This window comes from Melospiza melodia, chromosome 16 (genome assembly GCF_035770615.1).
Source record: "Melospiza melodia melodia isolate bMelMel2 chromosome 16, bMelMel2.pri, whole genome shotgun sequence".
Classification (NCBI taxonomy): domain Eukaryota; kingdom Metazoa; phylum Chordata; class Aves; order Passeriformes; family Passerellidae; genus Melospiza; species Melospiza melodia.
In genome coordinates this window covers 3,285,256-3,298,501 of record NC_086209.1, presented here as the reverse complement: position 1 = coordinate 3,298,501, position 13,246 = coordinate 3,285,256, and the positions used below count along the sequence as shown (strand labels likewise).

The 13,246-nt window shown below is 39.4% G+C and overlaps 1 protein-coding gene across 1 annotated transcript in view; it reads left to right on the top strand.

Annotated features, from left to right (window-relative positions):
• Window positions 1-13,246, top strand: part of ABCB7 (ATP binding cassette subfamily B member 7) — a 36,969-nt gene that overhangs the window by 4,387 nt on the left and 19,336 nt on the right. The window contains exons 2-4 of the mRNA XM_063170324.1: window positions 1,823-1,900; window positions 3,303-3,389; window positions 8,390-8,509. Coding sequence (XP_063026394.1) covers window positions 1,823-1,900; window positions 3,303-3,389; window positions 8,390-8,509 — 285 coding nt within the window. The remainder of the gene's footprint in view (window positions 1-1,822; window positions 1,901-3,302; window positions 3,390-8,389; window positions 8,510-13,246) is intronic.

The window sequence follows — 13,246 nt, the reverse complement described above, 5'->3', positions numbered from 1 at the left end:
AGGAAGTGTGGAGAGGCAGGGGAAGCTGCAGCCCCTCTCATTTGGGCTCTCTGTGCTGTCATGGTCAGGAATTACCATCAAGGAAAGTGTTCACCTTGTTTAACTCTTTGTTTCTCTGCTCAGATTTGTTTTTAGCAGGAGCTTGAGAGGATTGAAACCTCCACTCTTCCAGGCTCAAGACTGAAAATAAGAACAGGTTTTTCTGTGTATCTTGTGCAAAACCTTTCATGTTTTTGCTGACTTAACCCCATGACAGTTCATAGCATCAGTCAAGAAATCAGACTATTTATATAATGCAGTAATTGAGACCAAATCTGCTGCTGTTTCAGTTTCTGTGATGTTGTTTGCTTCATGTTTCAGTCAGAAGTGAACTCTGAGAACTTTAGTGAAACATTTCTCTGCTGTCCTGTGTATACATCCCAGAAAACAGTATTTAGCTACTTTCCAAAACTGCTGAAGCATATTTTTTCCATTATATTTTCTGTTTATGGCACTGTCAACATTCCTGTGGGAAATGTCTTGCTGTAGATGGAATCCTCTGTGCTGACACAGAGCTGGAATGCATCTACAGGGAAATGCTTTAGAAATGCAGCTCCTTTGTTTAAGCCAGGTCTTGGAAGGATCAGGATGGTTCACCCAGGCCAGTTAGCTCTGCTAAATGCAGAATGTATAATGATAATGTTCACTCTTTCTCTATATAATGTCATATAATAGAAATATTTGGAATAGCAGGTGCATGTGATAAGTTGTGGAGAAATGGTTTTAATTTTCTTTGAAATGACTCATGAAATTATTAACTGAGATATGTCTGAGGAAGAAAAGCATGTTTAAGGCAAAGTATAAAATATATGATGGTGCTGCTCTTTGATAAGGTTAAAATTACCTTTTTTATGATCAAGTCCCTCTTTTTTTATTTTCTTTTTTTTTCTGTTTGTCCTTTGCCATGGGCTGGACAAACACCTCTTGGTGTGATTGTTATACCTTGGAGTGAGGTTAATTCTGTCCCAGAGCAGTGGAAATGGAATCCTGAGTGTCAGGGCTGATGGGCACCCTCCGTGCTGACCAAGAGAGGTCCCTGTGCTTTGCCATGGGGAAGGACTCCCAGCCACTCCCTCTGAGGAAAACAAATGCTCCTTTTGAACTATTTTAGCCCTTTAAAACACACAAATATGGATTGCTTGGCAAGGTAACATGTGGAGCATGGTGCAGTTCTGCCAGCTGTGTGTTACAGGTTAAGTGCATTGCAGGGTCTCTGAATATTGCATTTATTGTGTGCTGCTAACCCAGAACTTGCTGCCAGCCCTGCTCCACTTCTCTCATGGTCCCAGGGTTGCCAGGCAAAGCTGGAGCTTGGATTTGCCTTCTGGAGACAAGCATGGCATGAGCTGAGCTGAGAGCAATTGGGAATGGCAGAAGCTATAAGCATAAAAAGAACATTTCTTAATGAAAAACAGGACAAAAGACTGTTTGAAAGAACTCAGGAGACAACCTGGGAGAAAATGAAAATGAGAGGAAAGGGAAAGCTGGGCTTTTGTTGTACAGAAGAAACAAAGTCTGATGAGAGTGGGGATTCAGGGAAGGGAAATGCAGTTCATTGTCACTGAGCAGTTCTGATGTGTGAATGTAATTTATTTTACAGCTGCTCCCCACCAATTCTCTTTTTCTATGGTCAGTTGTTAAAAAACAAAGCCATCTGCCTTTTTTCATGTTATGCTTGTTTACATAAACTAGATGAATATTCTCTGAATATGAAGTGCATGTTCTGCATGACTCTGTTTTCATTTCTTTTTTTTTTCTTTTTTCTTCCTGTTTTATTCTGTAGATTCCACCAGTCTGCAGGCAAGGATCATGGCACAGCCTGGGAGGGAATTATTCAAGACCATTATTGGAGCATTCAGAGGTGGGTATAAATTGTTCTTCCAACTTACAGGTCATGAGAAACTTAAGCCTTTGCAGCATCTTTCAGTTTAGACTCTTGTTGCTTTTATTTTTTTTTTTAATTTCACTATTTACAGTTCTGAAGTTAAATGGCAACTTACGTTTCTGCCCCTAGAAATCTTTTTGAGTCTTTGCAAACTAATGGTAACACAGTAACTTCAAAAAAGAGATCTTAAAATTGTGGGTTTGTGGTGATATTTAGAGTCATTTATTAAGCACAGAAAATACCCAGTTAGGAAACTGAGTTTTCCTTCAATATGTAGGGCTTTATTCCTTCAAAATTGTGGTTAGATTGTAGAATATTCTCATCAGGATGTCAGGCTCTTACTCCTGTGAGGTCTGCTTGCCTTAAAACCACTGCAGACACAGGACAGCTGCAATTTTTCCTGTTTGTGGAAGAATTGACACATTTCTGAGTAACAGACTTGTTAGAATGAAGCTGAGAAATGTGTTTGTCTTGCCTGGTTTTTTTTTGTTTGTTTTTAATTATAAAATAACCACTCACAGCTGACTTAAGTAGCTAAAATCTTTTGAGGGTCATTGTGACTTCAGAGCATGAAATCTACTTAGATTTGGTTTTTTGATGCTTTACTTTAAAATGTGAAAAGTGACATTTTGATTTGGGAAACCTGGGGTCTGCTATCAACCAACATACATAAAATAAGATTGCTAATGAGCTTTTACATAACTTAAACTTAGAAATTGCCAACATGTAGCAAATCTTTTAAACAAAAAGCAGATTCTTTTCAAAAAAGCTTTAACAGGTCCATTGTTTGTGGCAGGCACTTTGAACTTGGAAAAATGCCTGGTGGTAGTGATTGTTATTTTTTAGTACATCTACATGCATAAATAAATTCAGAAATTTTCCCCAGGGTATCTTGGCCACATGCTAAAAGAAGTGAATTTGTTTTTAACAAGCAGGTTCTTTTCCAAACAATGGGATAACATTCCCATTCCCATCCTGGGAGCAAAGACAAGTGGGAAGCAGATTTATCTCATTTTTTGCCCTCAAGTAAAGCTACCCTTACATACATGGAGGGAGTATTATTGCTTAAATGTGTTCCACATTACATTAATGTGCCTGAGTATGGTTATCCTCCAAAACCTCAAGGTTTTCCTGTGTTCAGTTCATTTTCAATATTTAAGGATCTGTTATCTTTCCTCCTGGCTGCTGGGATTATTATATCCCTTTTTTATTACTGTTTTCTTAAGCAAGGTTTTTAGAGGGAGGTGAGATCTTTTATTAAAACAAGTTTAAACTGTTTGATGATGAGGGAGGTAAAACAAGCCAGCAGTTCTTTCTGCTGCCTTTTATGTGCCTGTTTCCTGAGGTTCTTGCAAATTGACTTTTCATTTTCACACAGATCCTGCCCAGGTGGCAGCTGATGGAGAAGAGGATGTGTTGGCATGGCCATGCTGGTGGAGGGCTTCACACAGATCCAAAGGAAGGGGTAAAACTTGCTCAATTATTATTGCTTTTTAAATAAAAAATGCTATCAGCTTCCCCAAAAAACCTGAACCTAAAAACTGAAGACCTCAAGCAGCAATTTGTCCAAAATTCTCTTGGCAGATACATAAATATTGTAGTAGATACTGTTAAATTGTCAATGTAGACTTGCTAGCTCTTAAATCACCAAATGTGTGATAATGGTGTTGAAGGGCTTCATTTATTTTTTAAAAATACCATTTTACTGTTACACCCTTGAAATTGCCCTGGATTGGATTCTTTGGATGGAAAATGTTTCCTTGTCATTCACTGGTGTGTTGATCTGGGTTGTGACTGATATTTGCCTGTGACTTGGCAGACAGGATGGTGGAAATCAGCTCCTGGGTTGTTGCATCACTTGATAAAATCACACTTGAAATAGGAGGGGAGAGAAGCAATTAAACTGTGTTCATTTTTACTTGGAATTAATGGTAATACCTCTGGTGTATTTTGACTGTGTTTCTATTCAGGAAGCACATTAAAGTAATGATGATGGTATATGAGGAGAAGCAGGATCTTTTATTAGACCAAATGATTACAATCAGAAAATGAGGCAAACTTTTGGTTAAAACAGGACAGTATCAACTATGTGATTAAAATTGCCAAATCAAAGCTCCTGAGTGTACAGAACTTCCATCCTCTCATTTCCTGGGCACACTTTTTTCTGATGCTTTGTGTATTTGCAGAATCATTCTGTGTCAATGGTTATAACTTGTTCAAACCTGGGTGGAATCCACTCTAAAATTCATGAAGACCACATTGATGACAAACAATTTTCAGTTTCAGAATCCAGGTCTTCCAACTTGTTCAGACCTGGGTGGAATCTTCTCTAAAATTAATGGAGATCTCATTGATGACAAACAACTTTCAATTTCAGAATCCAGGTCTTCCAGGGCTGCTCTGCTGGTTTAACTGTTCTGATGATGTCTCTCCTACAATTCTTCAGTTGTAAAGAATTTGAAGATTTCAATTTAGGATTTTCTTTCAAGTTGTTATCTGAGAGTTGCCCTTCATTGAATCCAGACCTGTTTGTGCTACAGGCAGAAGTCAGGAGATGTGTGTGTTTTATAGTGAGAGGGAATTTCCTAACCTGAGGTGTAGCCAGCTTGTTTTAGTAAACATCTCTGATCTTTTCTGCATGAGGCACAGGGGAAACAAAATAATTTCCTGTCTCCAGTCATAGGTACCAGGGCTGTGCATGTAACATTAACTTCAGACTCACTTTTAAACCCTCCTTGCAACAGGTGTAAGAGATTTTCAGAGATTTCCTGAGCAAAACAGACTTCAAACCTGAGTCTCCTTCTCTGTTTGACATATTTAAATTCCAGGCTTTTCTCTGGTCAGAAAGGAAATTGAGGGTTCTGTTTACCACAACACAAATAACCTTAAGGGATGTGGGATGTTCCTTAATGCTAAAACTCACTAGCAATATGTTATCCAAAAATTTTGATGCCAGATGATATTTTTTAAATTTGCTGGCAGTGTAAAATTCCATTGGCATTCTCCCTTCAGCCTCCACTTGCAGCTATTCCTGTGGAAATCAATCTCTTAACTTCTTTATTGCAATAAATGCAGCTGAAACTGTTTAATACAGGCCATGGTCAGTTAAGGCTGTTGTCTAACCAAACAAATACCAGCTGTTCAGGGGAAAGCAGCAAGGACCAGCTGTGGAGAAGGTGAAATGTGTGAGGAGTGGAAAATAACAGGTAATGTTGGCTTTGCCAGGAGTTTCTCAGCAAAACTGAAGGGAAGGAGAAGCTCTGCTGCTCCAAGTGCAGCTCCTGGATCTCCTGTGTGCTTGCACTTGTATTCAGTGGGTACAAATACTGGCACCCCATTCACTGCATTTTTTCTCCTAGGATTATACTTTTAGGAGAACTGCAGGTGAGATATCTGTCAGCTCTATTACACCTTTCCCTGTTGCAGATATTTTCTGAAACACCAGGCTGTTTATTCTGACTTCTGAAGTGACATTTTAAATTGCCCCTTTTACAGCACTGAGCCCAGAGTGCAGGGCACATTACCTTCACTACTAAAGAAACTTCCACTTTTTAAAATTCCAAAATCTGCTTACAGCAGTGGCTGCTGTGCTGAGTGCTGAGATCAGAACTGATCTTTACCAGCTTTGGGGGATTTTTTGGTGCTGGTTGGGAGAATAACCTCATGCAAGGGGAGAAAGTTGTGCTGGTACAATGGAAGGGATGATAGAGCTGCCTGAGGGAGCACACAGGGAGCCAGAATTGTGTCTTTCTCTCTTCATCAGCTCTGACAGCTTAAATTCCAGTCAAACTACCCCTTTCTTGTATCCCACTTGTGACAGCTCATCATCCTGGCACAGCCTTTATCCACCAAGTGACAGGGTCAGCCCAGTGAGTGCCTTGCAGTGCTCAATAACCATGGAGATGGTGAAGAGGAATTATGGCTTTCTTTTTTTTTTCCCCCTCTTTAGGTATTTTAAAAGGTCCAGAACCTGGATGGGATGGGTAGAAGGGGCAGGAAGTTGGTCCATGGTCATTCTTTTGCAAATAACCTTCAGTATTGCACAGAGTGTTTTAGAGCCATGCTGCATTCAAGAAGAGGAAGAGGCTTTCCTTCTTTGCTCCTTGCTGTATAATGTTTTTCCTTCCATTCCTGTAGAAATAGACCTGTAAAGAAAATGCTAAATATTACTACCATTTAAAAGGAGGTGAAATAAATTCATCTCTTAACCTTTATGTACCTCAGAGAATCAAAAAAGAGCCTGAGTCCATTGAACAGATTGCTCATTTGAATTCTTAATGTTGCCACTTGCATATTTAAACAGTTTTTTAACTCATGTTTCTGTACAACAGTAACATTTATTTCATGGTAAACTTTGATGTAATATGTGTGCATTTTGCACCCTTTGATATTTCTTCTTGTTCCTTTGCAAGGCCTTTGGCAAGTGAGTGGCTGCCTCCTGACTTTTTTCTAAATGGATTTGCTTCTGTCACCCTTCAGAGCCATGAAAAAAGGAAATAGATTCCTTGTTTGCGGCCAATATATTTTGTTCCTTTTAATAGGTTTTCTGTGCAAAGTCTGCCTAGCCAATAGCAACATATAATTAGAACTGCTCTGATTGCACTTTTGTATCTTTTGTGTTAATGTGGTACCAATTTTTTTTAACTTCCTTTTAACCTGTAAGTGGTGATCAAAGATATTTTCCACATGTTTGAACTGCTTTTTATGCATATCCTGGGCTCAAATGGAAAGATTCATGTATATGCTGCAGCAGATATCTCCATTTTTAAGAGGGTAGGACACAACAGAGGCACTTTTGCATCCTCTCTCCACTGACAAATCTTCCATATACCCATTTTTTAAAAGTCCTTTGAAATGTGCTTATCCTGTGTAATGTTCCAATACATTTGCAGTGACATTTGATGACAAAATGCCTTGGTTTTGCTTGAAGCTGTGACTAGAAAAACTGAGATGAATTTCCTGGTGCTTTTAAAAGCTTACCTTTATAGGATTGGCTTCCCTGGTTGCCTCAGCAATTTTACCTTTTAACAGACCTCTCCTTTCTTACTTATTCACCCCAGACCTTAACAGAGAATTTCTTTTCTAATTTGGTTTATCCTCAAACAGGAAGATTTATTATAACACTCCCCCTTCCTACTGACTTCTGTCACAAGAGTCGTCTTTGAAAGGTGTGCACTAACTTTTTGTTTCTCTCCCTCCTCCCCACTACAAAATATTGCCTGAAATGGGGAGATTAGCTGCCCTTGCTGCCCTCCTTTCTCCCTTAGATAACCCTTGTGTCTTTCAAGTTAACCCCAGTGTAGCCAGCCCAGAAAAATGAGTTGTTGGTACTTGTTGTCAATTAGGAAACATGGTTTAGGCTGCAGATAATTTAGCTTGGGAGTTCAGTGTTATTATCAGAAGTGTCAGTGATAAACATCTTTTCATCTGGAAAATAATACAGCAAAAAAAAACCCCAACAAAACAAAAAAATACAGCAACCAAACCCAACAACAGAAAAATAATCCCAAAGGAAAACTTAAACACAAAAAGAAAAAGTAATGTTTTTCAAGCTGTCTTGTTGAATGGATTGTGCTCTTACTTAGAGCAAAATTTGAGATTTGGAGGAGAAGCTATTTTAAGAATTCAGTTAAAATTGACAGCATCATTTAAAGGTGAAAACTTGAGGTTGTGTCTAGATCTTGTTCTGTTTATTGCAAATACAAGTTTTTCTCACGTTGTTTTTGTCACACTTTGTTAGAGTGCAAAAACCCGAGCATGAAACGTGTGCAGATTCTCCAACTTCTTAATATAACTCTAGGAGTTCAAGCTAGGGCTACCTGTAGCAGATATTGCTGAATCCCCTCACAAAAAAAAAACCTTAAACACTGCTCAGTGATATTGAGCATTGTGCTTATCCTGGGTGATGTTCCAATACATCTGCAGTGATATTTGGTGACAAAATGCCAGCACGTGGCCATGTACTTCTTCTGCCTTGTTAGCCTGATTAGCCATGGCAGGGAATGTTCTCCAAACTATTTATGTTTATTGTGGACCTTTCAGGCTTCCTTCTTGCCTTATTTTGGTAATTTGTTAATTTTTTTGCATTTCTCTCCCGCTATTTTAAAACATCTTCCAAAAAAAGAAGTAGCAAACCCTTGACTTTTGTACAGCAGTCTTGAGGAGATAGAAGAGAAGGGTCAGTGAAGTGTTTAAAGATGGGGAATTGTGGTTTTCTCTGTGTTCCAGTTGCAGCCAGCCAGGTGCTCTGGAGAACATGGAACATTTCAATGGCATGTCATGGACATAAACCCAAAAACTTCCACCTAGAAATGTTCATAGGCAGTCGTGGTGTCGGGCATCGTCACATGTCTGTTTCCTACCAAATAAAACACAGAAGTGATCCAACTGTATGAAATTCATTATTTACAGTTGTTTTACTTGCCAAGTCTGTGTGTAAGCAGTGCTCTGTTTGTGCCCCCCCAGCTGAAGGAGATTGATGCCAAGAAGATCATCAGGGCCATGCTGTCCTACGTGTGGCCCAGGGACCGGCCCGACCTGCGCGCCAGGGTCGCCCTTTCCCTGGGCTTCCTGGCCAGTGCCAAGGTAAGGGCAGAAACTCCCACAGCTGCTGGTCATCTGTGCAAGGAATCATTTGCTTTTCTGGTATTTAAAGGCTTTTATGCTACTAAGATTTTTCACAGGAACATATATGAGAAATTATAGATTGGATTTTGGAACAGGGTGTATCTGCAGGGAATACCCATGTGCGTGTTTAGGAAGGTGATGATGACAACTAGAACTTTTGTTTCCCTTGATTTCATTAGTTTAGCCCAGGATTTTCCATTTCTGGTTAATTTTTTACCCTAGAAATTAGAAGAAACGGGAGTTAAAGGCTGTTCTTCTCTCCTTGTGTGGTGCTGTCAGGCAGTGCCCATTCTGAACCCTGAATGTGATCAATGTGGTGGTGCCTATTCACAGGTCTTGCTGTGCTGTGGAAAGGGATTTGAGCTCCACTCTGTTGATATTTCTCTATGAGATAACAGAGAATTAATTATTTGGGGGACTCCCCTGGTGTCCTAATATGAGAGAAGCTGTATAACCTTTTGTATTTAAGAACCCTGCTTTCATTCAAATGATTTTCATGTAGTTTGATTATGAAATGGAAGATTGCTCTTACTTTTATTTCATTATGTGAAAGGATCTATATTCTTACCTGCAACAACATTAGTGTTTATTTGTTCTTTCAAAGAATTTGGAATGCAAAACTGTTCTGCAGATTAAAAGGGGATATAATTCAAATTCTATGCAAACCTTGCAGAAATAGTTCAGAAGAGCAAATGTTAGCTTCCTTTTGCTTTAAATAAAAAAAAAGAAATATTTGATTGCAAAACACTGGGAGGAAGTTTTGTGAATTCCATTGAGACATACAGCTCAGCTGGGTTGCTTTTAAGTACAGCAATTTTAACCAAACATAAAGCTAATATTAGCACTCAGCACCATTGCCATGTTATGAAAAGAGAGAAGAGACAAATTTCAGCTCTGTAGGTGTTAAAAGAGGAGTGCTTGGGAGAGAAATGTGCTCATTTCTGTGAGCTGGAGCTGATCTACAGTGTTTCTCAAGGGGTTTTTATCTCTCAGGTACTTGTGGGTACTGTCTCCAGCAGATACTTGGGTTGTGCTGCAGCTCAGGATGTTGCTGATAATGCAGGTGATGACATGCAGAATATGGCTGGACTGTGCAAGTGAGCTTCGCCCTTTGGGCAAAACACACAGCATTGCTTTCCACTGCATTTTAAAACTCTCCTCAAAATGCAGATGCCTTGAGGTTTTGTGATGTGGATCTACCAGGTGGAAATGAAAATTATTCTCACTCACTTCCTTTTTAAAGACTTTTATTAGTAATGTTAATAATAATCTGAAGGCAATTTTTTAAATGTTTGAAGGATTTTTTCCTGTTCTTCTCCCCCATTCCCTGTTCTCTAATTTGTAGTGTTATATGGATATGATGGAGAATGTGTATCCAGCCTCTAATCCTGCATGTGGCAGCACTGTACCTTGCCTTTAAGAAGTCTTATTAATGTTTCAAGCAGCTTTTTGGGATGTTAAGAAAACAAAATTGGTGACCAGGATACCTTGACTCTTGCAAATAGCTCTGTATTTGGTGTAAAAAAGAGCTATTATATTTCTACTGGGAGAGAGAGATGTTTCCCCATCAGAAAATCATTTAACTCTTTGGGGAAGTAATTGATGTTTGGATCTCAAGTGTTCTCTTAAGTTTCCCACTCTGTATTTGTACAAGGCAGCCCAGAAGCCCTGATGTCCAGAGCAGAGTCTCAGAAGAAAAGCAGAAAACCTGGTGAGCTTTGCCCAGGTTTTAGGAGATGCTTGTTAAAGCAGAAGTGTTTTGTGAGAATATTTGTTTGGGCAAACAAGGATTTCATTGGGAAAACACACAGCAAACTCTCTATGGAAAATAAATATCATAACTGGCAGGGGTGGAAAATTTTATGGATGTCTCCTAGCTGTTCTTTGTTTTGTTCTGTCATTGCAAAGCTGTGTTGGGTAATTGCAAATTAAGGAGTTACCCCTCATCTTAGGAGCTGTGCTCACTCTTCCTTTGTGGGAAGAACTTTTCTTGAATTGCTTCATGCTTTACACATTCTGTGTGTGTGTGACACAAGTGATGTGCAATAGTTTATTCCAGAGCTGTGGTGAGTCTGTCACATCTTTGAGCCCTGAGCATCTGCTGCCCTTGCAGAGCACACAAAAGGTCACTTTGTCCTGGAGAAAATGCAGTACAAAGTGGTTTACCTGTGTCTTTCCTGCACCCTGTGTAATTGTGTGTGCTTTCCTCATTATCCCATTTGGGAGCCCTTTGTTCTGCCTGCCTGTGAGGTTAATTACAATGCACTCCACAGACCACACAAGCTGTTTGGTAAAGTTTTTCTGCTATATCATTGTGTCAGCACAGGAACACCAGCCTGTCTTTTTCCTCACTGCAGTCCTGATTTCTTTGTTCACTATGGAACAAAGTGAATTCTGTGTCTGAAGGATTTACATCCTTAGTGTGGATTTTGTCTAAAGGCCCCTCGTTCTGAGGGGGTTTGCATAGAGAACTGGATGTTCATGATGGCTGCTGCAAGTCACCTTCCCCCAAAAGAAACACTTCTGTCAACCCTGTGCCCAATTCCTTCTGAGTTTGACAAAAGATTTTCAGATTTTATGAATTTACAGCAATAGATTTCCAGTTAAAATACTGTGGTTGTAAGGTGGCTTCAGTTTTATTCTGTGAGAACTCCAAGGAATCACAGAGGACAGGTAGGTTATGAAATTCTCAGCTGTGGGGGAAAATGTAAGGAATATACCCCCAGTTTAATTTGGTTACTTACTCACAAAACAGCTGCAGTTCATTTCTCCTTGTGCTGCTGCTTGAGAAATAATTTGTCTCCTTAAATCTTGCAGTTCAGTAAAATTCACTTTCAAAACAAAAGCCAGTTTGTGTGCAGTTACTGAAGAGCCTGCAGTTACAATCTGTCTTGACTACTTTTGTGGGGCCCAGTTGCCTGTCATTGAACAAATTATTGTGATTTTTGGTTCCTTTTTGTCTCCACATAACTGCCCGTGGTATTGTGAGCCTTCAAAGCAAGCTGTTAGGATGGCTCTTTATGACAGGATGGAGTCTGCTCCAGGGCTAGTGAGGTCTTTTCTTCCTTGCAAGATGTGTTGTATTATTATGACACACTTGAAATTTTTACCTTAAATATTTATAGCCTCTCTAGATGTGTGTACATGATCTGAAGGATGCAAGAGGAAGGCAGGTGAGAGGAGTACACAGGGAAAAATCTGTGTTTTCAGACATTGCTCAGCTTCTGCATATCTGCATTTTCTTTTTCCATGTTTTCCCACCTTTTTTTGGCTTCTCTACTGGTGATTGTATAGCAAATGCTTCCTTACTTTTATGGTTTTTTTCCCTTTTTCTTCTGTGGCACAAGGAGAAAAGTGCTGAGGCTTCTGAGGAGCTGGATTAAACACATGAATATGACAAAATCACTTGTCACCTCTGTCAGCCTGCAATGGGTTTTGGCCTCCTGGTCACAGAGCAGGCATGTGTTATTCATGAGCCAAAGAATTCTTTCAGACTCTCTGCATTTCTACTGACTGCTAATTCCATCAGTTTCAGAGCAGGAATGGCTGGCTGAGGAGGCAGGACACAAGGGTTGAATTGCAAATTCTGCCTGCACGCGAAGATAACGATATCCAGCTGATCAGTGAAGCATGTTCCTGTGATCTTGGTGTTTGAGCTCTTTCTGGGGGCTCAGATGGAGTTAGATAATTGCAATAAACCTTTAGAAATTGGTAGCTTTTTGAGGAGTTTCAGGTGAAAAGTGTTTAAATTGGTTTGAGTTTTTTTTTCCCTACTGGAAAAAGTGTAGTTCAGGTGATCATTAAATTTGAAGCCATGAAGGCAGGTGCTTCTTCCCTCATCTGGAGAACATTTTGGAGCTTCTTTAGCAGTCTTGCCTCCACAAGGGATGGAGATTTCTGTGTGATCTCCACAAATGTGTATGTTTATATTGGTCCAGAGATAAATTCAGTCATCCTCATGCCAACATTTCTCACTGAATTATTGGCAAAGAACAGTTCACTGTGGACCAGTTTTATCTTGTTGGGGCTCAGGCTGTCATTAATTCATCATCTTTATTAAACAAAAAATGCTGGGAAGAGCAAAATGAAAGATAAGGCTGTTTGCCTTAAATGTAGTGTAGTCCCATGGGGGAATAAAGATGATCCTGCACTGTCAGCTTAAAACAGTGCAGTCATTAAAAAAATGTTTAAACTCATTTACTCATGATTCATTCCAGGGCAACCTGCTGTTAAATGTGGGCAATTGAGTTGGGATGATTTCATGGGATGCTGTATTTGCTTTCCAATAAATTCAAGCAAGGATAAGCTATTAATTCAAACCCAGAAATAGAAAATGCACAAATTCATATTGAAAGAGTCTTTTTAATGGGAATTGTTATCAAGCTTTCAGGCATTAGGCAGAGGAGGGAAGCCTGTGCAGATATATTGTGTAAGACAATTGTTTTTCATGGTAGATTTTCATGGTCTACCAAGGTGTGCTTAAAGCTTTTTGTTCTGTGCCAGCAAATACAAAGAGAGAATGTGAATTTTTGCAGAAGGATGAAATTTTGTTTCCATTACTGTGAACGTGATCTCATTGACTTAACAAATTGAGTAGGAAAGGCCTGTTTCTAATAATGGCCTCTCATCTCTTGCTATAAACTTTGTAAGATTAACTTTTTTCTTTTTAAATTACTGGAAAGCAGACTGTCTTGA